This window comes from Hypomesus transpacificus, chromosome 6 (genome assembly GCF_021917145.1).
Source record: "Hypomesus transpacificus isolate Combined female chromosome 6, fHypTra1, whole genome shotgun sequence".
NCBI classification, from domain to species: domain Eukaryota; kingdom Metazoa; phylum Chordata; class Actinopteri; order Osmeriformes; family Osmeridae; genus Hypomesus; species Hypomesus transpacificus.
Window position 1 is genome coordinate 9,186,629 of NC_061065.1, and position 27,853 is coordinate 9,214,481.

At 47.3% G+C, this 27,853-nt stretch overlaps 2 protein-coding genes across 2 annotated transcripts; both read right to left on the reverse strand.

Annotated features, from left to right (window-relative positions):
* Positions 1 to 30: 30 nt before the first annotated feature.
* cnstb (consortin, connexin sorting protein b) lies at positions 31 to 10,036 on the reverse strand. Its single transcript, XM_047022087.1, has 9 exons — positions 9,844 to 10,036; positions 8,182 to 8,558; positions 7,825 to 7,922; positions 6,259 to 6,289; positions 5,426 to 5,512; positions 5,045 to 5,156; positions 4,278 to 4,299; positions 4,023 to 4,174; positions 31 to 2,018 (listed from the first exon to the last, which is right to left on the reverse strand). Exons 2-9 carry the CDS (start codon positions 8,267 to 8,269, stop codon positions 1,808 to 1,810), a joined length of 801 nt encoding a protein of 266 aa, XP_046878043.1. The 5' UTR covers positions 8,270 to 8,558; positions 9,844 to 10,036; the 3' UTR covers positions 31 to 1,807.
* Positions 10,037 to 11,956: 1,920 nt separating this feature from the next.
* kif26bb (kinesin family member 26Bb) lies at positions 11,957 to 27,671 on the reverse strand. The gene is made up of 16 exons (XM_047022143.1): positions 27,594 to 27,671; positions 27,019 to 27,218; positions 26,802 to 26,949; positions 24,669 to 24,793; positions 24,131 to 24,314; positions 22,404 to 22,622; positions 21,951 to 22,044; positions 20,254 to 20,525; positions 19,740 to 19,926; positions 18,952 to 19,105; positions 17,885 to 18,044; positions 14,873 to 17,682; positions 14,287 to 14,624; positions 13,656 to 13,825; positions 12,637 to 12,787; positions 11,957 to 12,221 (listed from the first exon to the last, which is right to left on the reverse strand). Exons 1-16 carry the CDS (start codon positions 27,669 to 27,671, stop codon positions 12,022 to 12,024), a joined length of 5,490 nt encoding a protein of 1,829 aa, XP_046878099.1. The 3' UTR covers positions 11,957 to 12,021.
* Between the last annotated feature and the right edge of the window lie 182 nt (positions 27,672 to 27,853).

The following is a 27,853-nucleotide window of genomic DNA, read 5'->3' on the forward strand; positions in this document are numbered from 1 at the left end:
AACCACAAGCAAGCAGGACCGCTGAAATCACAGATTGATTTTATTTATTTGATATAATTTATATTAATCTAAGAATACAAGTCAACATAAAGAATATAAGATAAAAACAATTCAGATATTTTTGGAAGCAAATCAGTCACATAATGTTTTGAATTGTAAAAGGCATTGTAAAAGGCACTTAATATTGAAAATTGAACATCACCGAATTTGTTGGATTTGAATTCACCTCTTTAAAATTGAAATGTGATAACAAAAACATTGAAATAAATTAATGTTTCAATTTTAAAGAGGTGAATTCCAAACCAACACATTTGCTTGTGTTTATAATTTCAATAGTAAGTATTCAATACCTTTTCAAATTCAAAACCTTATGTCACTGATTTGCTTCCATAAATATTGCTCTGATGCAACATTTGATAGTAAACAATGTACAGCAGCACTGTGACAACTGGAGGTAACAAATCATTGGCCTCGACTCAACAACTTTGAGCAATAGACGGAGAAATTATGATTTAGCATATCAAAAACACAAGTGCAACACAATGGAATGAATCCATGCTTAAAAGGGATTTTGTCTGTGTCATTCCAGTAATGGTCGCCTGTCTCTACTTTTGATTTCTCTGGGGCCAGCCAGAGTCCACTCGTGTTAAACATGTTGAGTGTTGCACGTCAGATAGGGTAATACGTAAGACATACACAATTCAGGAGAGCAAGAAAATGTACAAAAAAATACACCCGGTTAAACGATACTAAAAGGATTGTGAAAAACATATAATGTTCTTAGAATACAAAGCCAGTACATTTGAGCCGTTATAGAAGAGGTAAAACACTGAGCACTGATGGTAGGAAGTGCCTGAGTCTTTGGAGAGAGCCATACAGTACTGTGTGTTGTTTACTGACACCCAAGATGACACGTTTAAATACATGGTCGTTGGGATTATTTTAGATTTGGGATATACTAGAATATACTCTCACAGAACATCAGGAGCCGTGCTCTACTGTAACCCACACACACCTCAGCATGCACATTCTCCAAAGTTTTAGTGTTTTGCCTGATAATAATGTAAAAATATATGATAATTACCTCACCTGACAACCACTTTCATTTAACTGTGTGTATGTGTTGACATCTTTATCCAAAGCGACCTACAGTTAAAAGTCAGCCGCTCAAGTATAATACAATTTGTGGAATGTTGTATTTGTAAGACGATGTCGTACAAAACACACGGATTGCGTGTGAAAGAGTCAAGGAAACTCAATCTGTAAAATCATTGTTCCACTATACCTCATAATGGTACATATAAAAATGTATCTAAGTTCAATCTCATTGTTTTATGTTCTTCATAAGCCATAAGTACAACTTTAGTGATTTGTTCCCATTCAACTGCGCTACACATGTTTTTGCTACTGTACAGTTAGTTTTCATGTACTTCTGTGTGGTACGAGTTGTCTTTCCTCCTTAAGATTTATTCTGTTGACCATCACTGATGTGTCATTCTTTAAAAGGAAAAACAGCAGTGTATGTGAAACATTTAGGCATTGACACTGACTGCATCAAATATGTGCCATGAACACTCAAGTAGGCTTTCTAATGAAACCACTCCAAATGTTATCTACCACTCAAGGCCTGTATACATCCGTTCACCCAGTCAGCCTCAGCCTCTGTCCCCTCAAATCAAGGTAGAACGTCCTTCCTTTTTCACCACTCCTCTTCATCAGAGTGAGACTAGCATCATCCAATCCCCTTCTCACACAGAGAAAGTCCATGAGCTTCTCCATGACCCGTTCCTGACCTGTCGTGAGCTGGTTATGACCTCAGGGGCAGCCAACGTCTCAACTCGTCCAGGAAGCGGCGCGCGTGAGTCATGTAGAAGTTGGCGTTGTGGGAGAAGTCGGTGCAAATACTGGAGCAGGAGTCCACCAGGGCGCAATACACCGCTGTCCCGCCCAGGCTCATCACCACGGTGACCAAGCACAACAACAGCAGGATCAGACACGAGTCTCCGCCCACCTCATCTGCATGGAGGGAAACGTAGAAAAAGGCAAAGCGTCAGCTAGGACGTACGTGACAGATGGTATTATTATTTTCAAATGCCGCTGTTGTTGTTTTTATATAACCTCTTTCTCACAGAGGCTTAAATGAAGCTGAATCTTACCAGAGTGTGTGTGTGTGTGTGTGAGTGTGAGTGTGAATGTAAGTGTGAATGTAAGTGTGTCAGAACCGTACCGTGGTCTATGCCATCCTCTGGCTCAGAGAAGCGGACCTTACGCTTGGAGATCTGTTTGATGACATCAGGATCGGGGGGAGGAAGTCCATCCAAAGAGGCCCGTCTCCTTTTCAAAATGGACACCAGGCCATCTGGTGAACTCTGGAAAGAACCGGAACCAAATTAGCTTGAAGGGAAACTCCCACATCTAGAACAAACCACCTCATCAAACCCCTCTGGATAATTTGCATTTTAAAGATGACAAGATGCGATGACACATCACCAGTGAGTTCAGTGGCTACTGTTAAAGAACTATTCAAACCTCTCTCACTGCCACATCGAGAAGAAATACTAATGTTACAGAAGCCTGTCAAAATGATGATGGCTATGAAGTGTTAAACAGATCAGAACAATCGAATGTCTGAGCTGATCCCGAGTGGCCAGAGGACATTTATCATTCGGACATTTCTGCAATATCCACCATATTAATTGCACGAGGTCAATATACATGGATCAAAGACTCAGTGGACTTGCAGATGTCATTACATCCACAGTCAACCCAGGATATGAGGACCGGTTTGGCAGACTGTCTGCTACACTACACAACGGACATGGATTTAGTCTCAAGGCTGCTAAGAAGTGTTGTGCTCTTTTCATTCCTGATCTTCAGTAAGGTTCATATTTATAGTCTGGGTAAGGGTGAGTGTCAGTAGTGTCACCCCCATTTCTCAATAGAAATCGTGTTTTTCCTGTCCTGTTTCCAAAGTGTTGTAAGTGACCAGATTGCATCCAACACCGTAACATTTAAGTCCACACCCTGGTCTAGAACTCACAGATTCTAAAACTTGACATTCTAAACTCTACGGATGGCTGTTGTGGTCTCTCCATGACATCACAGCCTTTGTGCCCTTCAAATCTCCCTGGGTCGTCTAATTTTATTGGGTGTGGCCCATCTTAAGCAAACACACATCCAGCCAGTACGCTGATTACTGAGATTGTGGATCTGCCAAGACCAACTCCCTGAGAAGAAGGCTACATAGAGGTTTTCCAGAGCCAAGTTGTTACGGAGCTGGTTTTAAAAGGTTATATTCTCTTTGTAGTTCATGACTCTGTGAGCGTTTGGCTCCGTTTGGAGTTAGATGGGTGAGACTGATTTTGTCTCTGATATGTTTCGTGTTTCGATGCCTCTTCAGTTTAGGTTGTTTGTTGTTAGGTTGTTGAGACTGTTGTGAACCTCACTGGAGAGAAATGGTAAACATCACAGCAAATGTTTGTTCCCCCCCAGAAAAAGATACACAGAGGAGAAAAAGAGAGAATAAGAAAAATGAGAGAGAGGGAAAGAGACAAAAAACTAAGGGAGAGAAACAGAGAGAGAAAGGAATGGAGGGGGAGAGGGAGAACAGGAGAGAGAAGAGAGACAGAGAGAGAACAGGAGAGAGAAAGAGACAGGGAGAGAACAGGAGAGAGAAGAGACACAGAGAGAGAACAGGAGAGAGAAGAGAGACAAAGAGAGAAAGGAATGGAGGGGGAGAGAGAGAACAGGAGAGAGAAAAGAGACAGAGAGAGAACAGGAGAGAGAAGAGAGACAGAGAGAGAACAGGAGAGAGAAGAGAGACAGAGAGAGAAAGGAAGACAGAGGTTACGGTCATCCTCATGGTGTTCCTCACCCCATCCTCGTAGGACAGTTTGGCAAGGTCCTTGACTGAGGCCTGGGGAACGCCAGCAGGCCACTCCAGCAGCACCTCCTCCTCCGGACTCTCCTCTCCTGGCTCCTCACACTCCTCCTCCTCACCCTCCTCACCCTCTTCCTCCTCCTCCCCTCCTTCCTCACCCTCCTCCCTCTCCTGGTCTGGTTCATGTGAAGTGATTTCAGCTGCACCCTCTCTGACCTCCTCCTCATCCTCCCTCCTGCCACACTGCCCCCTGGTGTTTGGGATGTCCTTCCGACTTGCGTCTGCCATACTCTGCTGAAAACAACCGGTCACATGACAGGAAGCACAGGTGTAATACTGATGTGGCTGAAGATACTCAGTGTGATGCACAAGATGAAGGAGGACGGGGATATCTTACCACGTGTGCGCCGAGTGTAGGCCTGGTAAAGGAACAGCAGAACGACAGAGGAGGAAAAACGAGACAGAGGTGAAAGGGATGGACCAACAGAGAGACACAGACAGAGAGATGGAGCAGGAGAGAGAGAGAGAGACACAGACAGAGAGAAGGAGCAGGACAGAGAGAGAAAGAAAGAGGTCAGACATGGTAACTGTTAGCATTCGAAGGCATTTGATTTCACATATTTAAAAGCTATTATGACTGCAGGCTTCTACAGTAAGTGGCGTCTGGTTTCCAGTTGAGTCAATCTCCAACTAATGGCATGAAGCCACTAGCATAAGAGACAACATGGACAGGGCACAGCTATGGACTCTCAGGAAAACCTGTCTGGGTTTAAAAGACTTAGACTACAAAGAATCATATGGTGACAATTATATAACATTTGAAACTAATGAAAGAGCTTTGCTGGAATGATAGCTGTTTATCATGGCAGTTTCTAGTCTGGAAAAGCAGCATTTGCGTCTGATATTATGGGAATTATCTCACCCTGCTTGTCCACCAAATAAACCTAACTCTTTCTATGTCTACCTTTGTTGTTCAATTACCTTTGATCCCTGTCTGGAACTCGAGTGATCAATCCCCTTGTTTTGTGTTCTTTATAAGCCACGTGAGTACAACTTTTGTGAACTTTGTTTTCTAGAATTCTAGAATTCAATTCTAGAATGTGGTCATCTTCCACTGGAACAGCCCCACAGTGTTCCTAAGGTTGATGTGCAGAAGGTTCTCACCTGTGGTGGGTCCTGCAGATCTTGCTGAGAACATCTATGTGCTCCTGACCAATGCTGTTGGGCTCTAGTGACAATCTGCTCAGGGATTGGGTGCTCTCTCTGCACTGGCTTTCTAAAGACAGAGAAGAGATCATTCAAACGCACTGACACACACAAGTGCCCACACACATTCTCTCTCTCACACACACATTCATACACACGCACAAGCACATGCCTACACACACATTCATACACACACTTGCCCACGTACACATTCTCACACACACGCACACATTCACAGAGTAGTCAGTATAGTCATATTAACTATGTTGGTCTAGCTGATTGCTGGGGATGGATCTCCTGGGATGGTGGTTACTCTACAAGGCGATTAGACTACAGTACCCCAGCTCTCCTGCAGGGCGGTGAGATTGGACAACAGGCGCTCATGATAAAGTCTCTCCAACTGCAGGAACTGGACCGCCCAGGGATCTGATACAACCAGGAGTTAAGAACACAAACACAGTAAAGCGCCACAGAAATGTTCTGTCTCCCCCCCCCCCCCCCTCTTTCTGTTTCCCTTCCCCCACCTTTTATCTGCGTGCACTCTATGTGTCTAACTAAGTAACTCTTTCTCTGCACTCGACGTTTTCTGCCTTGTGGTGCGGTTACCGTGGCAACAGCCCGAATAGGCGAGGCGATGTAAACACAAGTCAGAGGGAGGACTGGAGGAAACTGAAGCATAGCCTAGTCAGAGGGAGGACTGGAGGAAACTGAAGCATAGCCTAGTCAGAGGGAGGACTGGAGGAAACTGAAGCATAGCCTAGTCAGAGGGAGGACTGGAGGAAACTGAAGCATAGCCTAGTCAGAGGGAGGACTGGAGGAAACTGAAGCATAGCCTAGTCAGAGGGAGGACTGGAGGAAACTGAAGCATAGCCTAGTCAGAGGGAGGACTGGAGGAAACTGAAGCATAGCCTGCTGGGGAATCCCTAAGAGGACAGACACGTCAAGAAGACAAACCCTCGCTTGGACTGGAATCTTACACCGCACTTCTACAACAAACTGGAGTGGAAACACTCCCCCGGACAGGACCAGGAACAGTCCCTGTTCTTTGTCACACTATTGTAAAAGTTGAACATTGAATCGCTGACCCTTCTCTGGAAAACATATGTTCCACAAGGAACTTAAACTGTCTAAAGAGAAGCAGAAACAGTTCAAACCCAAAGTATTGAGGATACAGTCCTCTTCAAGGGAGTAGGCCTCGGCAATCTGCGAAGAGGAAACAAAAATGGTTCACGATGGAACAGACACAAATCTGCAGCTTTAACCATTAACTCAAACCTAACTTGTTATCTTCAAATGCATTTGCACGTTGTCGACTGGGTTTGATGGACAGTCATATGCAGTTGTGACAACCATGTCTTGAAGTAGAGCCAAGTCACTTGACTAGATGGATTGTGACTCCATCCTAACCTAAAGGAACGTTACCACTGGGCTGTGTGCTAATCTATGACAACTTGCACATGCTGTGAGGAACACACAATACAAACAATACAAATGGTAGAGTTACATGAAAGACTAAGACTTGTGGATATTTTTCATAGTGATATGATCACAATATTATTCAAGTATTTTTCACAGGCAGATTAAAATGAATACACAAGACCAAGATCACATGACAGATCTCCACATTCCAAAAAAAGACATGGATCTGACCTTCACATCACTCTGTCACATGATCCTGATGAGATCAGGTGACATGGCTGAGACTCAGTCTAATAGGCGTACTTCTACTTCTGCATGTTTTCAAGTATACAGGAGCTTAACTCTTATCACAAACGGTCAACTTTAAAAGTCGGGTTTAACAACACGCAGTTTTCAAACAACAGGTCTCCTACTTCAGATGTCTTGTTCATCAGACCCAGATGAGAAACTGAACAATAAAAGGACTGGAACCTTTACAAGTAACCATAACAAGTAGCTCATACTCAAAGGTCTGTCCCTGTTCTGTCTCTTTACCAAGACCAATCCTGACCTGAGCTGATCCACACCCTCCTGCACATGCTCTCTTACAAAGAACAAACATGGAATATTCACAAGAATCCATTCAAACAATGGACTGCATACATTGCCATGTAAGGGGACTTTAATGTGGGCCAACAATATTGGTAAGCATCTCTTTGCGTATTCCATATTATCCATGGCTAGCTATTCTGTCACCGGTCTGATAGCTACCAGGCAAGGATCACAGTGCAAGGCTTTCATGTGGAGCAGAGTCAAGCCGATTCACTCCTTTCTTGGGGCTCAGGAACCGTACAGCTAGATCTCTGTTTCATTACCAGATCTGCAGACGGAGTTAAATAAACTGAGGGCTTTTATAGCCGAGTCATAGAAATAACAAAGAGTATCAAAAAGAAGTGTGGTCGGATGTTCAGACTGGAATAATGTAACAATAACAGAGTTGTGAGTCTCTCTTTCCCTTTTCTATCTCTTTGTTTCTCTCTCACACATGTGCCCACACACACCCCCTCTCTCTCTCTCTCTCTCTCTCTCTCTCTCTCTCTCTCTCTCTCTCTCTCTCTCTCTCTCTTTCTCTCTCTCTCTCTCTCTCTCTCTCACACACACATCTCAGATGTCACTCTGTCCCCCGTCAGTAGAACTTCCTCCTGATCTCACCCACACCAGATTTTGAACCCAGATCCTCTGAACTCCAAATGCAATGACCACCTCTATGAACACTGCTTTAACCAGCTGCAACACTGAAAAGCTAGCTCTTCAATGGGGCAGGTTACACACACACACACCTGGTGCAGTGACTGGGGCAGCAGGGCGTGGTCGCTGTGTTCCCCCAGGGTCTGTAGGGAGGCCAGCAGCTCTGGGCTGGGCCCACCTCTGGGACCTGCTGGAAGCCACAACCATAACAGACACTTCACACACACATAGCCCATACAGTCTGTCACCTTAAAAAATGACAATACAAATAGTCCATAACAGTTTTGCGTTTTCATAAGTACTTACTGCCTTAATCCTACAACCGATTCACAAGTCAAATTTGTATTTTATGACTGTTTTGTAGTCTAAAAGGATGGATGAAAACTTTCAAAAAATGATGCAGTATATAGTAAAACAGACAGTATCCTGTTGGTGTGTGTTCTCAGTACCTGATATGACCTCCGCAGACCCCCCATCGCCTCCCAGAGCAGGCCCAGTCTCGGTGCCTCGGTTTGGGCCGCTGCTTTTGTTCCCCATCCTTCCCGTGGTCCTTCTCTGGGTCAAAGGCTAAGTCTGGAGATGAGACCCACTGGAATGCTGGGGTTGGTTCTTATTGCGTCAATAATTCAAACTGGTCCGTCCTGGGTGGAAACATTGCTTGTGGGAACTACAATTCATGAAACATGAGAGGGTGGGATTTGTAGTTCTTAGTAGTTGTGCAGTCTCATCCACTTGAGTTTGTCTTGTAATTTGGCCACCTCAGTATTATCCATTAAAGCACCTAGCGGGTCACTAAGGAGCTAGTGTCTTCACTCTCTCCAGACCGCTGCATTTAGATAGATATGTAAACAGGGTTAGGGTTAGAGTTAGGTACTTCATTAAACCCTTATGGGAATTTGTGGTTCATAGTGTTAGTGTTACACTGGTTATAGTGTTACTGATAGTGTTCTAGTGTCACACTGTTAGCGTGTCATTCTCTGTGACCTGACACAATACTTTCCTCACTGTGGTCATTCAGTTAGGACTAGAACCAGTATGAGGAGAACCAGAGGAGTTAGTCTGTTGAATGGAGACAGATGGTCTTCTGTCAAAACCACATTTTCCCTCCAGGCAGACAGAAAATACCATGTCTGTTCTAAATGAATCTGGGTTGAATGAAACACATATTTGTCCATAGAGTGCAGTGCAGTAACAGCCATGTTACATCACCAACGTAGCACTCTTAGAGCCAGCCAGAGTATAGGCTAAGAAACTTGGCCAGCCTTCACTGCGAGAATATGAACATCGCATCCACATCCAAAACAATATATTCGAGCATAGGCGACCACAGGGTATGTATACCACTGCGTGTCACTCGCAACAGGAGCAAAGGGTCACTCCGAATGGGGCATAATCCCAGTCATGTGAGGGTACAGATCTGGAACGTGGAATGTGAACGTGTCTTTGCGAGTTAGGATTTGCGCAAAATACAAGAAGAGTGGAGCAGTCATACGAGGTGCTTCGTGTCTACCACGCTGCATTCACCCTGTGATTATCACGCCCTCATGAATACGATGGCGATTTCCTGAGGAGTGCAAGTAACTGCAGCGCCACATGAATGCAATGTTGCTGCGGACGCACATCTGGAACGTAGGCTAGTTCATTCTGTGTATAACGGTCAAGAATCTCTTCTATATACCCCGGAGGTGAAATGATCCCAAACTATGAAAATAATTTCTCGCACTTGTAGTTAGGTGTGCGAGTGAGATGAGTGTAGCCAATAGTGACTGAACTGTAGTTTAAAGTGAACATGCGGCTGAAGGCATATCAGGTCGCTTGTTAGGAGGAACAGACAACATTAATTTCAGATGCAAGTCAGAGCAAGTGTCATCAGCTGACTTGGTCCGGCCAAAACCTTAGAAATAGTTATAACTACCTTAGAAATAGTTATAACTATTTAAAAATGTGCATGTATACAGTACTATGTTACGAAATATAACATGAACGTGGAGACTGTGTCAAATAGCTATCAACATTTTTTATCTTTTATAAGTCATTATAAGGTTTAGGCGGAATATCTAGCCCAACATCTGTTCGTGTGAAATCAATGGATGCATCAGTAGGCTACTCACACTGGTTTGCGCTGTCTTGTAGATTTCGCCTGAACATCTGATCTATTCTACACCCCCGACGACCCGGGACACGGCGTTCTGGTTGTCGCCAACACAATCAAATCAGAAACCTCAATCTGCACTGTGGTATTGGGCGATGCGCTTCACGCTGCGGATCCATCGTTGTTTACGACCTAATCCGGGCATTTTCTGATTCCATATGCCTTCATAGAAAATGTAATTTATTTATTTCATAAACTAGTCGATGGTGCCCTCTTCTGGCAAGTGGACGACACTTGCTCTCCATGCGTTTATGGACTATTGCATTTATGGGCCAACCATTCCCCATTTGCCCATTCCAAATAAAACCTAAATGTTGTGCACAATCTGAAATAAATTCGAAAACACCATAGCCATTTCCCGTCCGAACTGCTCTCAAGTCAGTCATGTTTTTTATTGATGAAATCATTTTTAATCCATGGCAGAGAGGTGAAGTTAGTTTCATATTCTACATTCGTCTCACATTCTGAAGACCGTACTTGCAGTGTCGCGTTAGGGACCGGGTGAAAGTAGGCTACCATTTAGAAAAATGATTACCTTTATAATTGTATTAATATAAAACCTCAAACGGACACCAGAGTATTTTAACAATGTCTGGTATTCTTCCACAGCCTTTACTTTTACTTAAGTTTCAAACAAAATAATAGAACATCACTGTAAAATAATCCTCGCAAATCTTTATTACTTTTTAAGAATTGTATTGAAAAATATCAAATATACACCAGATTATTTTACTAAAGTCTGGCCTACTTCCACATCCTTTACATTTTCAATAAAGGTTTTAACAAACTCAAACAAATAGCTAATCTTTGAAAATAGCATGGTTTTGAGACGAATGTGAATGTCGAATATGAAACTATAGTTTATAACTAGCATGTAACTTCACCTCGCTTAATCCAAACTGGTGCATTTTACACTGGAATGCATTTTACGCTGGAATGCATTTTACGCAGGAATGCAATCGTTTACCTTTAGCCAGTGGGTTTCCTATCAAATGTATAATTTGTTCCTTCTTCCCAATTTAAAAACCCCGTGTTTTCATTTATCAAAGAATCGGTTAGATCTGCTGCTTTTTAAAAGGATTTTTGATTCGCCTAATGATAGTGAAGTAGAGCATAAACGGAGACGGGGGCTTCAATAGGAGCACTTTGTGTGTGTGTGTGTGTAACGAGACTGACTTGGTAATGGGCTACCTTTAGAGTTGAACTCTGTTTGACTGCGCGTCCTCGTTAGTCCCCCACTGTAAAAAATCCATTACAACAGATAAATCTAATGTGTTCCGTCATAATATCTTACCGTGGCTTGGCCTACCTTCTAACGCTTCCAATGGTGCTTTAAAATGTATTGTCTGCAACGTTTTGGTATTAATAATATATTCTGTTTGCTAGTTCTCGTAGTGTGTCACGAACAAAGAATCTAGGTTCGAAAAATATGAAGAACTTGACAATTATTTTTTTATTTTGAAAGCTGAAGAATGCATAGCATTACACATACAGATATGAGGACGTGAAGTTTACAGAGTTCACAAGCATGCTATAAATACAATTCACAACCAAGCCAGCTAGTGTGTGTGTGCGTGTTCGTATCGTTTTCTGTGTTTGTATCTGCCTGTTTGAATTTGCGTGTGTGTTTGTGCATGAAATGCATACATGTGTGTGTGCTGTATCTGATTACATTGATCCTTTTCCAAACCAGTGAGTATTGATCACTAATGCGTCAGAGCATACATCATTCAAGTCCCCTTTTCAGTAAGTGCTTTGTGGGTTTTTTTGAAGACAGTGATTTCATTCCCTTCTCACACAACGGTAACAAAGATACATGTTCACAACTGGACTACGTTCCAAACATTGTTCACAACTGCACTACGTTAGACACCCTTTTCAAGTGGAAGTCAGATGAGCACCAGAAATAGTACAAAACTTGGCTGTGTTCGGGCTACTCTCTCACTTCTCACTTACTCTATTCTCTAGACACTGCAGGGAGAAACAAGCCCCTAGGCTCAGGTCTAGGTTAGCTAATCTCTCCACAACCAGATCCTCTAGCTCCAAACAGACTTTAGGATACCAGTGGTCTGCTTGTAACCAAAATTGCACCCTGAAACTAAGCCTATTCACAAAAACACCAGCAGACGTCGTCGGTTCAGATTCCCAGGAAGCCTGGCAGCTCCGGCGGAGCGCGGCGTCTCCTCTTGGTCCGGCGCTTGCTGGCGGCGTCGAAGCAGGTGACGATCATGACGCTGGCCTTGCACAGGCTGAGCCTGCGCTCCAGGCGGGACGTCACCTGCTCCAGGGCCTCCAGGTGCTCCAGGGAGTCCACCTCGAACGTCTGCCACAGGTTGACTGCACCGCACAGATACGCACGCCACACACACCATATCATACACACACCATACAGCACCATAGGACACCCATACTAGTAAAAAACAGGCCGTTCTTTGGCTCTGACCACCTTAGTTACTGTTAGAACTGAGCACTTCTGGTCCTTAATCTTCTGCTGTGCTTACTGTGAATGCACTAATAATATGTAGCCTAATGTAGGACTAATGAACATCCCACCGTAAATCGTAACACAATAGAAAACATAAACAACTCAGTCAGAGAGAAACTGTTTGAAATTCACAATCACAGTTCATCAGGTCAACAAAAAAGGTGTTCAACACAAACCCACACAGCTACCCATAAGAAAAACAATACATCAAGGCATTTAACACTTTATTCAACTCTTAAACTGCCCGTTTCAACAGTGTTTACTCACACTCCTGGTTCCAGTGCCCTGGCTCCAGCATCAGGTGGTGTTTGGCCAGCTCCAGCTCCCTCCTCAGGCTGTGGTAGCGGGCTCGCACCTGGGAGATCCGCTGCTGCCTGTGCTCCAGGAACTTCAGCTTGGCGCTGAAACTGCCGATCCCCTGTCAGCACACACACATATACAGTATATATACACAGACACGTATACAGTATATATACACAGACACGTATACAAACGTGTATACACACAGATACACACACACACACATATACAGTATATATACACAGACACGTATACAGTATATATACACGGACACGTATACAGTATATATACACAGACACATATACAGTATATATACACAGACACGTATACAGTATATATACACAGACACGTATACAAACGTGTATACTCACAGATACACACACACACGTATACACACATACTCACAGAAACACACACATATACACGTACACACCCACTTGAACACAGACACGTATTATACACACATATACACCTTCGCCACCTGGTTATACACCTGTATACACAGTGTTTTAACCTTTGAAAGAGGGGTATGGAGTCATGTAAGGGCATCTCTGGTCTGACTCTGAGTCATGTAAGAGCATCTCTGGTCTGACTCTGAGTCATGTAAGAGCATCTCTGGCCTGACTTTGAGTCATGTAAGGGCTGGTCTGGTCTGAGTCATGTAAGAGCATCTCTGGCCTGACTCTGAGTCATGTAAGGGCATCTCTGGTCTGACTCTGAGTCATGTAAGGGCTGGTCTGGTCTGAGTCATGTAAGAGCATCTCTGGTCTGACTCTGAGTCATGTAAGGGCTGGTCTGGTCTGAGTCATGTAAGAGCATCTCTGGCCTGACTCTGAGTCATGTAAGGGCATCTCTGGTCTGACTCTGAGTCATGTAAGGGCTGGTCAGACTCTGAGTCATGTAAGGGCATCTCTGGTCTGACTCTGAGTCATGTAAGGGCTGGTCTGGTCTGAGTCATGTAAGAGCATCTCTGATTTGGTCTTCACCTGTTTTCCTGGCACCCCTCGTCTCTGCAGCTTCTCGGCATCGTCGATCTCGTAGACCTTGATCTCGTAGGCCTCAGGGATGCCCCGGTCCACCCAGCGCCCCTTGGCACTGCTGACAGACCTCCGCAGGGACAGGGACGCGTCATGGGACGGACGGCGTGGGTGCGAGCCTGTGTGGGGGACACAGACATGACTCTGCTTCCTGAGTGTGTGTGTGTGTGTTTGTTTGGAAGTGTGTGTTCAGGCACAACAAGGACAACAACAGCAATGTTTGATGTCCGTGTTGTTTTTGTTCATGCTCGTTTCACATGAATGTCGTCTGATGTCGACACAGACAGCTTGTTTCCTGCATTATACCTGGGTACAGTCCGCACCTGTCCACATGCATGCACATCAAAACCAAGCATGCTAAACAGTGCAGAGTGCTATTATCCACACTTATCCAGACTGATTCTGACCCATTTCAATTCAATTCCATTCCATTCTGTTTATTCTATTCTGACACATTTTATTCCATTCCATTCTGTTCTAGCGCATTCAATTCTAATACATTCCATTCAATTCTGTTCTATTATATCCCATTTTATTCTATCCATTTCCACTGTGCTCTACCCTACGCTCCTGTCCTCACCTGCGTTGCCCCTCCTCCGCGCAGAACGGCCGCTGCGTGCCGATACGCTGACCAGGGAGCAGCTCCGGTCGCTGCTGAGCGAGTCCCTGTTGGAGGTGCTGCTCCCTGTGGCCTCGCTGTCCCTCACCATGCTCTCGTAGCCACTGCTCACCACGCTGTTCCTGTTGTACAGCAGCGACGTCTGGCCCATGGCCGGGGGCAGCTCCCCGCTCAGCACGCTGGTGGCGTCGCTGGTGTGCCCGCTTAGGTGGCCGGGCCGGCGGGGAGCCGTCACCCGGCTGTAGGGCGAGGGGACCGGGAGGGCCGGGGGGTGAGAGGTCAGCTCCTCTCCCGGAGAACTGAACGCAAAGCAGCGTGACACGTTCGGGCGAAAATGAGAAATGACTCATGTGAGGAATGGAGTGACATAACCAGCCAGGCTGAACCAGACCAGGCTATACTATCGACCTCAGAACACAAAGAGAGGACATACACAGTAGGTACACTCTAAACACTGGAATGTCGGATTTACTTAAAAACGTCAAGTGGTTACATGCAGCTGTGTTACCAGTTCTAATATTTTGGGGAAGTGTAAGTAGTATTAGACCTGGAGGGCGAAGCGGCCATCTTGTCCAAGTCCATCCCTCTTGAGGCGGGGTTGGGGGAGGAGTCTCTGCCCAGATGCAGGATCTCAGAGATGCGCCCGTTGATGATGTGAACAGGAGACTTGGTGGAGCTGCTTCGCGGGCTCTGGGCCTGGCTCCGGCTCCAGGTGTGTGCGGCTACCGGCGAGGAGGGCGGCGTCTGCTCGGGGGCCTTGGCGTCCGGGGAGAGGCTGGTGCTCCGGTTGGAACTCTGCCGCAGGGCTCTGGGGGAGAAGCTCAGGTTCCTGCTGCCGGGGCTGGAGAGCCTGTGCACCTTGTGGCCGGACATCATCAGCTTCCCCACGGCAGAGATCCTGGACCGGCCGGGTTTGGGGGACTGAGCCGGGGAGGCGGAGGGGTCGCTGGACCTGGGAGACCTCCGCGGACTCCTGCTAGCCTGGGCTAAGGAGGACGAGGAGGATTCCCCCTCGTGGCTTCCCTTGGAGCTGACGGAGGCGGTGCTGCTGCCTCCGTCCAGGGTGTGGACGTCCAGGGACAAGACGCCCAAGGAGCTGGTCCTGCTGGCTATCTGCTCCAGCTTGGCACTGAATAGTCTGCTGCTCTCCTCCATGGGAGACCTCACCCTCCCAGCGCTGCTCCTTGGATCTGGACTCGCGCTTTGGCTGGATGGCCTTGGCTGGTCCAACAGGGGGCTGTCGGACAGGCTACCCCAGCCGCTGCCGGTTCTCTGCCTGTGCTCCGTGTTGTTGTGTTTCTTCCCAGGGGAGAAGGGGAAGCTGTCCTTACGCCGTCGCTGCCCAGCAGGGGACAGCAAATTGGGAGCGTGTCTCTCCAGGGTCGCGCCAGGGCTGAAAGGGAAGGCTGACGCCATCCCGTCCCTAAAGTCCTCGGTCACATGACAGTCACCTCTGCCAGCTTGACTCTCCAGTTGGGTCACATCATGCCAGCCCCTTGGCAGGCTTGCTGCTTTCAAGGCAGTTGGCACGGTAACCAGGTAACCAGGTAACCAAGTCTCTCGGGGGTTCTCTGCGGCGATGTCACAGTTGTCCCCGAACCTCCGAGGGATACTGGGGGAGTGAAGTGGCGCTCTGCCTCTGCAGTGGGTCTTGTCTGTGTTGGGAGTCTTCCATGGGGCTTTGTTCTCTAGTGTGTCATAATGGCAAACAGCGTCTCCACAGCTTCGACCCATGCTCCAGGTCTTTGTCCCGGGGTCTCTCTCGGGAGTTACATCAACCCCAGCTCCAGACGTCTGTGTCGACCACCCCTTTCTGCATCCTTGCTGCAGTCCAGACAACGGTTCTTCTTCTGCGGTGCTTCCACTAGGAGTCCTTGCGTGACCGAGCTCGACATCACCAGCCCATGTCAGGTCGCTGAGTGTTGGGTTGATGAAGGAAGGCAGGGCCCTCCTCTCTGCTCTCTGCCGAGGGCGTGTGGGAGTCACATCTCCAACAGCCAGGTGATCGGCGGGAGGCTCCACAACCTTGACAAAGGACCGGTCAGCGGCGAGATCTGCACTGACGTTACTGATGATCCTAATTGGTCGAGTGCCAGTAGATCCCTGAACCGGAGCAGATGATTGGGCAGTTCTGGTCCTGACAATGGCCCCGCGACCCCCTCTCTCCAGACCCCCGGTGATGGTCACCTCCTCGACCATGGTGAACACCAGCTCGTCCTGACCGGTCGTGTCCAGCGGCTGCTGAACCGTGACCGTGATGGTGGCCTTCATCTCTCTGAGTTCTTCCGTGGGTAGCTGGGGTAGGATGTCCCCCAGGAGAACGCTGGTAGCCAGGAAGGGGGAGGAGGTGGAGAAGGGTGTGGCGGGGGAGAGGAGAGAGGAGGGAGACAGGGGGGAGCTCTTGCCAGCTGGTGAGATCCTCATCTCAGGTTTCAGCCAATCCGTACCTTCAGAGCTTTCTTTGCTTCCTGGGGGCTCGAGGGTGAGAGGGAGTGAGCTGGGGGTGGTGGTGCTGATGGGGGTGTGCACCTCATGGTGCTGGGGAGGCAGGCTGGCGTTGAGATGGGGGCTCTGGGTGTGGTGGAGGAGAGGACCTGGGGGGTTAGGCTGGTCTTCACTGGAGCTGGCTGCACTGCCTTCCTCACAGTCATAAAGACCCGAGTCCTCCCTCTGGAAGCTGTCTCCTGGGTAAGTGACATCCGACACCTTCTCACTGGCTGGGGCCTCGTTACTGATCTCACCACAGCTGACATCCAGGGAGGAGGATTGTTTCTCTGATGAGGTTTCTGTCTGGCTCAGGTCCTTGTGAGACTCTGTTGTGATATTAACGGCAGGTTCGTTTGATGAGAGTGTGGAGGGGCCTGTCTCCCTGCCATCGATGCAGCCCAGTCTTTCTTGTAGCTCTGCGAACGTGTCACATTTCAGACAATCTCTCTCAGGCTCACTCCCTTCTCCCTGAGATGAGAGGACTTCCTGTTTGGTCACTTCCTGTTCCTGTTCCTTTTTCTTCTCCACCTCTGGCCTGGAGAAGCTGAGAAGCTCCTGAAGGAGGGTAGCCAGCTCAGAGTCCTCCAGCTCGGTCTTCCCCTGGTGGAGGGAGGGAATGATGGGAACAAACTCCACTAGGCCCTGGGTCCGGACCTGGCTGGACTGGACAGAACCATCAGAGTTAACGTGGATGACCGTATCACAAGACTGGTCACTGCTGGAGTGGTTGTCCAGGTCGCCGTGGAGACGGAGGATGGGCGGGTCTATGTCCACTTCGCTCGTGGAATGGAAGGCTCGGAGCGATAACGAACGACAGCCTCGCCTCTCTCTGCTCAGGCTCCGCCCATTAGGGGAGCAGGAAGTAGAATGCTGTGTGAGACGAAAATAGGACTGTAAATTAGGCAATGACATTTGAGTTCAATGACAAGGCAAAACTAAAACTAAGACTCTACATATAAGGATAGTCATAGTAATTCAAATCAATAAAGTGAAACGGCTGTAATTGAACTGAACTTTTAGCTAAAAACGATACAGGGCAGGAACAAGGAAAGGAGTCTTTGCTCAGACAGACCTTGGCCTTCTTCAGTGTCCTGCGGATGCGTGTGGCGGTCTGGATCGTGGAGAGGGTCTGGAGTAGGTGTGCAGGTGAGTCAGAGACATGAGCGACCACGGTGGTGCAGCAGTTCACGTTCCCCAGAGACTCCTGGAGAAGCATGTTCAGCCTGCTGTCTCTGTGGACACACAGGAGAACTCTCAGACAGGAGAACCCTCAGATAGGAGAACCCTCAGACAGGAGAACCCTCAGACAGCAGAACCCGCACACAGGAGAACCCTCACACAGGAGAACCCTCACCCAGGAGAACCCTCAGACAGGAGAACCCTCAGACAGGAGAACCCGCACACAAGAGAACCCTCACACAGGACAACCCTCACCCAGGAGAACCCTCAGACAGGAGAACCCTCAGACAGGAGAACCCGCACACAGGAGAACCCTCACACAGGAGAACCCTCACCCAGGAGAACCCTCAGACAGGAGACCCCTCAGACAGGAGAACCCACACACAGGAGAACCCTCAGACAGGAGAACCCTCACCCAGGAGAACCCTCAGACAGAAGAACCCTCAGACAGGAGAACCCGCACACAGGAGAACCCTCAGACAGGAGAACCCTCACCCAGTAGAACCCTCAGACAGGAGAACCCTCACCCAGGAGAACCCTCAGACAGGAGAACCCTCAGACAGGAGAACCCGCACACAGGAGAACCCTCACACAGGAGAACCCTCAGACAGGAGAACCCTCAGACAGGAGAACCCACACACAGGAGAACCCTCAGACAGGAGAACCCTCACCCAGGAGAACCCTCAGACAGAAGAACCCTCAGACAGGAGAACCCGCACACAGGAGAACCCTCAGACAGGAGAACCCTCACCCAGTAGAACCCTCAGACAGGAGAACCCTCACCCAGGAGAACCTCAGACAGGAGAACCCTCACACAGGAGAACCCTCAGACAGGAGGAACCCTCAGAAAGGACACCGTACATTTACATTACAGATCACATTACACATAACCGTATATTTGCATTACGGATCACATTACAGGTACTGTGCTTTTAAATGACAGATTGCCCCCAGTCTGACCTGTTGTGAAGGTGCTTGTTGCCACTCAGCAGAGCCAGTAGAGTGTTCCCCAGCTCAGACATGGGCAGGGCAGTGGGGCCGTCCGAGGCTGTTCCAGACCTCTTTACTCTGCTGGCCAGGTCTATCAGGGTCAGCCTGCTGTAACCCCCCACTACTGAGAGGAGAGGAGCAGAGAGAAGAGGAGCAGAGAAGAAAGGAGACGGGAAGAGAAGAGGGACAGGAGGAGAGAAGAAAAGAGGGGAGGAGAGGGGAAGAGAAGAGAAAAGAGGGGGGGAGAGAAGAGGAGCAGAGGGAAGAGGAGAAGAGAGGAGATGAAAGGACAGGGGAAGAGAAGAGAGGAGAAGGGAACATAGGGGACAAGAGGAGGAGAGAGACAAAAAAGAAAAGAAGAAACGATAGAGAAGAGGCAGTAATTGAATTACTGGAGGAAATGACAGAGACTGTCTGACAGATTTGTTGAAAATAGAACAAAAGCATAGACTGAATTACACTTCAAGAAAACCAAGATTTCCTGGAGCAGCTCTGAGAGGTCAAGCTTAGTCCCTAAGCAACATGCAAATCATCTTCATATTCAAAACAAACGTGTTATGTTCGGTCACTGACTGACAAATGAATAAATGAATACTCATGCGTAGTCATACTCATCAACTCATGAGAAAATGCATAATATTACTATGCGTTAGGGCGTATGTTTCCATATTCTTGTATTTGGTGCCTTTGTTGGTCGAATAAAAATAACTCAACAGAAACGTGTGGTGTGTGAGCACGTGCAGCGAGGGAGAAGCAACCTCTGCTGCAGCTGCTGTCTGCCGGAGCCCGTCCAATGTGGAGGGTGAAGAACATGTGTGAGCCAGGGACCGCCGTGATGTCACCGCTCATCTCCCTGCCGCCATGGCGGCGGGAGGCGATGGCTGCATCCAGAAGGGAGGCAGCGTGTTCGGCAGAGGGGGAATGAATCACGCGCTGGTTACGGAGCTGTAGGGAGGGGGGATGGTGGGGGGCGGGGGGTGTACAACCATCACATGAATATAACATGTTGAATGTGACAATGCCTGTGTCATTATGTAACTGTGACTGTGAAGCGTGACCAAGTTGCATGTCCTGGATGACTCTGTGTTTGAATTAGGAATGACGAATATCTAATGGTTCTCTCAGCGGCATCCATAATAAAAAAAGGGATTATTATTTTAAGATCTATGTTTTGATGGTGTCACCCCCTCGCAAATACAGTAGGTCACGTCTTATCTTTATTTTAACTGTCGTGCTTCTCTCTGTCTGCGAGGGAAAACCTCTTCATCTTACCTGCATTCCATAGATGGGGTCCTGATACAGATGGATGTCCGAGGCTGGGCTGTCCTGAACTTTGCCTGAAGCAACTGAAGACAGCAGGTCCCTCAATGTCTCATCCTCTCCACAGACCTCAATGGCAGACACAGACACAACCAGGCTGGACCCAGCCCCAGTCCCAGCCCCAGCCCTGTGCTCCAGGAGACCATAGAGCCAGGCGAGGGCACAGGGGAGGATCCCTAGGCTGTCTCTGCTCTGATCACTCCCCAGCATGGAGTAAGTCCTTCCTGGTAAACACAGTAGAAATTCAGAGAGTTAAGTGATGCCGCTGTAACTAGTGACTAACACACAGACCGTTTTGGTGTGTGTTTTTATTACTAACTTACTCCTTCACACCACATTGGCACATTAAATGTGGAAGAACTGTGTCTTGCCTGAAGTGGTGTTTATACAGTAAGTGAACAGGGCATGGCACTAACATTTTAAAAGCACCAAGACAAAACAGCTCAAGGAGCTTTTAAGACTCTGGTAATTTCTGTCCCAAGATGAAGAAGATCTGACAGGACAAACTAAATAAGGCCCTCTGGAAATAAAATAGTGCAATATATTGCCTTTCCTTAACTGTTGGTGCATTTCTACGGTGTATTTCACAGCACTGAAAGTGCATTTGCAGGGGTCAATTGACCTTGTCCACCTGATCATGTACAGTACCCAGCTTGTGAAGCAGGACAAAGGAGAGAAAGAACGAGAGGGGGGGGGGTACTTTTGTGGCATATTACAGTCATGGCCTAGAGAGGTAGGCCCTGAGTTTACGCACTCTAATCCAAACGCTAATTGAATGAGGATAAGAGAATTGGTTTCCTCCAATTAAAGGCGAACTGGCCTGCCATTATTCATCTGGAACGTAATTCCACGTCTGAAGATTGATATCCTTTGGCAGCCGACCGCCCGCCGTCTACGCGGCAAGGCTAATTTAATCAGATTTACGGCAAGTGGCGTCATGTGTGTGGAGCATGCTCCAAGGAGAGACTGTCCTTATAGTGTGTGTGTGTGTGTTTTATTTGTGTCATCTATTAAAAGGCTTTAGGGTGGCTAAGTGGGATCCATCTTGCTAATAGCTCGGCCTCCCAGTCCATTTGGTTTTTAGTTCCCTAGGTTCACCTGGCAAAATATTTGGGTCCCTGTGTGGTATGTTGACATGTTTCCCAGGCTGGGAAAGCTTTCAAAACACTTATGCTGTATAATTGATGATTCTCCCTTTTCATCACCATGTGATGGATGAATGGAGGAGAGGGATATAAAAACACAACCATGGAGCAGAGGGAGGAGGTGGAGGAATGGAGAGGAAGAGAGAGAGAGACAGAGAGAGAGAGAGAGAGAGAGAGAGAGAGAGAGAGAGAGAGAGAGAGAGAGAGAGAGAGAGAGAGAGAGAGAGAGAGAGAGAGAGAGAGAGAGAGAGAAATGGATGGATGAAGGTGCCCCTTTAGGTCTTGTTGTGGTAAAAGGCACTCTCATGTAGTGGCTTGACCCTGGACACTTACCCCCACCACTTATAAAAAAAAGAAAGAGTGGAAATTCCACCCTTTTTTGCATTTTTCTCTTTAATGGAAAGCAAAATGACAGAGGGAAGACACAGAGAAGATCCTGAGAGATGTCTGTGTGAGTGCATATGGTTGGTGTCTGAACGGCTGCAGCCAGAATCGATAACTCACCCTCTTTATCATCTCCCAGACACAGAACACAGCCGTCAGCCCCACTGACCACAGAGCGGATGACATCAGACAAGATGCCTTCACACACCTCCGTCTGGTAGGGAACAGAGGAGCAGGAGTCATCTCATCTACGGACTCATCCTACCGTTACTAATACAGACATCCAGGGAAAACGAGAAAGGATTTAGCAAATACTATGAAGCTATGAGGCGTATGAGCATGAATCTACACACAAATATGCACATACACACACACATACACACAAATACACACATTCAAGCACACACACGTGTAGACACACATGAAGTTAGATACACCCTTCCAACCCACAAACACAAATACGTACATATTCATACACAATATACACAAATCTTGGGCTGTTCTGGCTATTTTAAATCCCATCAGTTTTCAGGTCATCAGGCAGAAATAACAAAGCAGGATGGAGCCACTGACCTGGGCGGACTCTAGAGGGTAGGCAGCGTCGAAGGTGTAGGTCCTGGGTAGGACCTTGGCTTGCGTGGCCAGTGCCTGTGTGTGTGTCAGTGTGTGTGTGGAGCGTTGGGCGGCTGGATCCATCACGGTCACCCTTCTCTTGAAGGGGTCCACTCTGAGAATGGGAGGCGAGGAGGAGTCGGGCGAAAAGGAGGGACACATTCGGAGCACCACTTTTACCTGCATTGACGAGATTTGCAACTCGGTTTATATGTGCCTTTCGTAGACAGGACAATTCCTACAATCCAGCTGAAAGTTGAAAGTAAAGTTTTGTGTTCGAGCCAAGTGTGGTGCTCGAATAACAACATCCAAAACACAGAACAGTTTTCTCAGTTCAGCATAAACAACCAAGTGTGCAGAATAGCGGAGTCAGGCATGCAGGGATAAGATGAATGGCAGTAAATATGGGTCATGTGATGTTGAAGTGTTTTTTGTTCGTAAGCTGCTGGAGATGACAGGAACAGCAGTCTCTCAAAAGCAGGCGAGTCCCCCCGCTTTACGCTTCTATTTATACATCTTCTTTGAAATAGGTGTTAGACATTAAGCTAAACGGAAAAGGGATTTGGCTGGGAAGTTAGAGTGAGGAGAGGTTTCAGACGTCACTCTGTATTTTTGTGAGAGACGGTGGGTCTTCAACAGGACCAGCCATGGAGCTTAGAAGAACCTGGGATGAAAACCTGATGAAAGCCATCAAGTTTTGAGAAAACCCTCTTTCTATTCGTATTTACATTTACATTTAGTCATGTAGCAGACGCTCTTATCCAGAGCGACTTACAGTAAGTATAGGGACATTCCCCCGAGGCAAGTAGGGTGAAGTGCCTTGCCCAAAGACACAACGAATTTGGTACGGCCAGGAATCGAACTGGCAACCTTCAGCCCGATTCCCTAACTGCTCAGCCACCTGACTCCCATTCACTGTGCCATTAAGTATTATCCTCAGTTTCCTGTGTGATATAGCTTCAGTAACATACATGTATTTGATGAATACATCTTTAGACAGTGGACAGGGATGATTTGCTGGTTTTTACAGTAGGTTGAGCTAGATACAAAGACCTGAGCAGTTCTGTCTGACTGCTTAACCTTGCAGCTCAATCCCTCAATCACAACACAACATGATGATGCTAAATAGTAAAGGGAATTTTCTAGTCCCTTCTGGTCAGCCATTATTTGGTTGACCACTCACAGGGCGCTCCAAGCTATCTGTCTGCTTGTCTGCTTGTCTGATAAACCTGAGAGATTCAGTACCTCCCCATCTGCAGCAGTCGTTCCATAACAATGCAGAGCATCTTTTAAGCTCTATTTATGGGGGTTGAATTATTCAAGAAGCCTTTCAGAGAGGAACCTCCAACCCTCCCCACCCACCCCCAGACCCCCCACCCCCCCCCTGAAATGCGTCCTAAGTACTCAAGCTTTGGCAGGTGTGGCCTAGCAGTCTTCGCAGCCTCTGTCTGTAACTCTAGACCAGGCCCATCAGCAGATCCCTGAGACACCGGGGCGGCCATATTGATTTATCTATTCCCAGGAGAGGGAGGGCAGAAACAAAATGGGGGCATTAACACCACATTACCCCAGATCATAAAGAAGTGGGGGGGAGGCATGATAACCTGATATAGGATCTCCAACATATCCTTTCCCTTTATGAGTCTGAAGGACGTTCTGAAGAGACGGTGGTTGAGGTTGAGGTTTACCTTGCCAGCGCTGGGTGAGTCTTTAACTCTGGGGGGGGCTTGAAGGAGACTGGTGGGGAGGGGGGGAGGAGACTTCTTGAGAAGACCCCGGAAGCAGAGGGGCGAATGGGGAAGAGGATGAGTCGAGGCGGGAGAGGAGCTTGAACTCTTCTTCCTTGACGACAAGTTGAGTTTTTGAGCTGCCCTGTCGAAAGGATGGTCATATTATCACTATGTAGATAAGTATGTATATGTAGCATCACTTTGTCTGAATAATGGAACAAATAATGTAAATACAGTATATTTACAATAATGATAATCATCATCATACCATGACTACTACTACTAATGATTTTAATCATCACAATCATCATCCTACAAATGATTTGAATGATAAATAATTGTGAGTGGGCTGATGTGTTTAGTCTTGTTCTGGTCTTGTAAGGAGACATCTCTGACTTGCGGTTCTTAGACTGGTCAGCCAGACGACTCCCCTCTGACCCTGCCGGCTTGTGAGTGTCGGTCTACTGCTTCGGTCCCCCTTCAGGTGGCAACGTACCTGACCAGGAAGGACATGGCGGAGGAATTGGCCATGCTAGAGATGACTCTGGACGTGTGGGGGGCCTTGGGGCTGGACTGGCTGGAGACAAGCTCTCCCTGTGACCCACAGCTTTCCTCCATGCTCTGTGGAAAAGACCACATGTGTCACATCATGCTTTTTTTGGAAAGAATACACACATTTCATGTAACTGTCAGGCCAACCCAGTGAAACTGACCTGCCCTAGACTGGCTTGGTAAACTTATGTTGGAAATTAGAGTCATAGATCCATTAGTGTGGTGCCTGCAAATGCATGTATATTTATTTATTTAGTGATAATTGAGTCACAGACAGGCAAGGCACTGTTGGGTTGTCGGGGGAAACAAGCTGTACATTAAATCTAGGAGCCATCCTCATTCCCGTCATTTCTTTTTGTTCTTCTAACTCTATGATGTCCAATGCCTGAAGTACAGAAGGTACGCTTGATGAGTCAAATCCTGTCTTTTTTATCTTCATTAATTGTGTCAAAAGCAAAATGGAGATTATTGTTTATTATTAGAGAGATTATTATTATATTTTTCTATAATAATTATTATTATTATTATTACGACACCGAGGAAGGCATCAGTGTATGGAGCACATGTAGTCTTAAATAAGACGTTAAGATGAAAACACATCTGCATGGGTTGGCTAAACACAGGTTAATAATGACACATTACTTATAGTGTCACAAACAGAACATTAGCCGCCCAGTACAGGGTGACTGTCCCAGGGATGGAGTCATGACTCAGGCACAGAGGGGCCTGGTGAAGGCACTGTGTCTGCCGTGCCACATCACAGCCCTCCAGGGCTGGCGGGCTGACGCACCAGAGTGTGAACCCAGTCCAACCCTGCCTCCCTGAGACTCCAGCCCCAGGATGGGAGGGTGTGTGTGTGTGTGTTTGAGAGAGGGAGATGCATGTGTGTGTGTATCTACAGTACGTCTCTGAGAGCGTGAGTCTGTGTGCTTTTCTGCCTGGGTATACATAAGTGTGTGTGTGTTTGAAAGCCTACTCTGTATGTGCTCAAACATAGTCAGTGAGCCAGCTGCGAGCGATGAAGACAGCCAGGGTCTTCTTTTATAGTTCCCATTCTGCAGCCCCACGTCTCATCAATGTTTCAGCTTTTTAGGGCAAGATAACAACCCTACTCTTCTCTCAATGCCACCACAGGAAACCTCCAGCCATGTAATGCCAATTAGTGCCATGGGGGGCCGCAGGCTACACTGACATCTGGAATAAGGGGAGGAGGAGGAGGGGGGGGGTCTCTTTAAGCATACCCCTCCTCTCCTCTCCTCCTTCAGTCCGACCATCATCGCTCTTGCAAACTCAGGTTCCTCAAATCAACCAACACAGAAGCGATCACCATTTAAACTGCATGTTTGACTTTGTTCCCTCTGACGTCTCCCAACAAGAATGTAAGAGTAGAAGGTTGAATATTCTGAAACACTCAGAAGCCAGCTCTCAAACACCCAGTCAGTCAGGGCCTCACAATGTAGAAGACAAGAACTTTATCGGATCAAAGCACTGATGGAGAAACCTGAACTTGTCTGTGTAAGCAAGATCTGACTAACACACCCTCTCTTTGTCTCTCTCTCTCTCACACACACACACACAACCACACACTCACTCTCTACAGTATCTATATCTCCCCACTCTAATCCAGACAGTATTTACAGCCTGCTCATATGGGCTTACCCATTCCGTGATGAATATTTCACCAGTAAATCGTTAAATATGACCAGACCCTATTGATCACTCTGCTTTGACTGGCTGTTTTATGATGGACATAAACCATTGGCCAATCCCCGTCCATTAGCAGTAACAGTGCACACGCTCTCTGCTCGGCATCTAATAGGGCTTGATGGCTCACTATGAATCACTAGCTGGTTGACACGTCCATCTGTAAGAACACACTGGTACCTCCGAGAGCCCATAAAGGGACACACTTGTCCTGGGGGATGTGTTATGATCTACAGCCTGATGAGAGCCCATAGCCATGCACCATACTTTAAGGTAAGCCATCTTGATTATCAATCTTTACTGGTCTAGGAAGTGGAGGGGGTCTGTATGTTGTTCATAACTATCTACCGGAACCACCAGCTTTTAGCCTAACCTGGTAGGGGAATATGGGGACTCCTTCTACATCTTTACAGCAGGATATGGACATGGGCATGGTGGCTGCCAGCTGACGTTGTTCCTCCACCCAGCGACCCATCTCCATGTTGGGGGTCTTCAGGGCGCGGGCTGGGGGTCTGTGTGTCCTGGTGGAGAGGTGGGGGCTGGGGGGTGGTGGGGGTGCGGTGGAGGAGGTTCTGGTGGTGGGTGTAGACCCAGAGGAGGGCTTGGCTCCGGACAGGTTGGCCCACTTGGCTCTCTCGCGGTCCAGGACCATGTGTATGACCTCCTGACGCAACTGGCCTGGCTGGGAACCACAGAGCCTGCAGCCTCTCTGCTCCAACATGGGCCTGGACTCAGGGGCTCCGCAAGGGGCCTGGAGATGGTCCTGGAGGAAAGCGGACAGGCTGGATTCCTAGTGGGTTGAAAGCACAGAAAGTAGAAGTATAAATGACATTCAATATTTACGTTCATTTTACTTCATCACAAAAAAAACTGAAATCGTGGCCACTGTTTTACAAGAGAAGGAGGTAAAAAATGAAATATATTAATGTTTATTTTAAGCACATAAAACTTCAGTCACTGTTCCAAAAGATGGAATGACCACTAATACCTTTAGGACAAGTGTAACTGAAAAACGTTGCTCCTAAATAACCAAAGTTACATTTACATTTAATCATTTTGCAGCCGCTTTTAGTTGGATGTCAGAAAACCGCACCTCAAAGTCTGTCAGATGAATCACCTCTTCTGTTCTCCTGTCAAACACACAGCCCCTCCATCCTACTTTTACCCTTGCCCTGCCCTCAATGAACTTCTGTTCCAAACCCCCATTGGCAGCCCGCAAGCTGCCAATGCCCATGACCCACATAGTCAAGAGACAGCCCCAGCCCATCTAGTCAAAGTCAGAGTACTGTACAATTGCATAAAACAAAGCCAACCAGAAAAAACACAGATGTGCCTAAACTTCAACCGAAAAATGTCTGTGTCCGTTTTAGCCCCCTAAACCAACATTCATTTTTTCACCAGGAATCACGAGACTTGAAAACATCT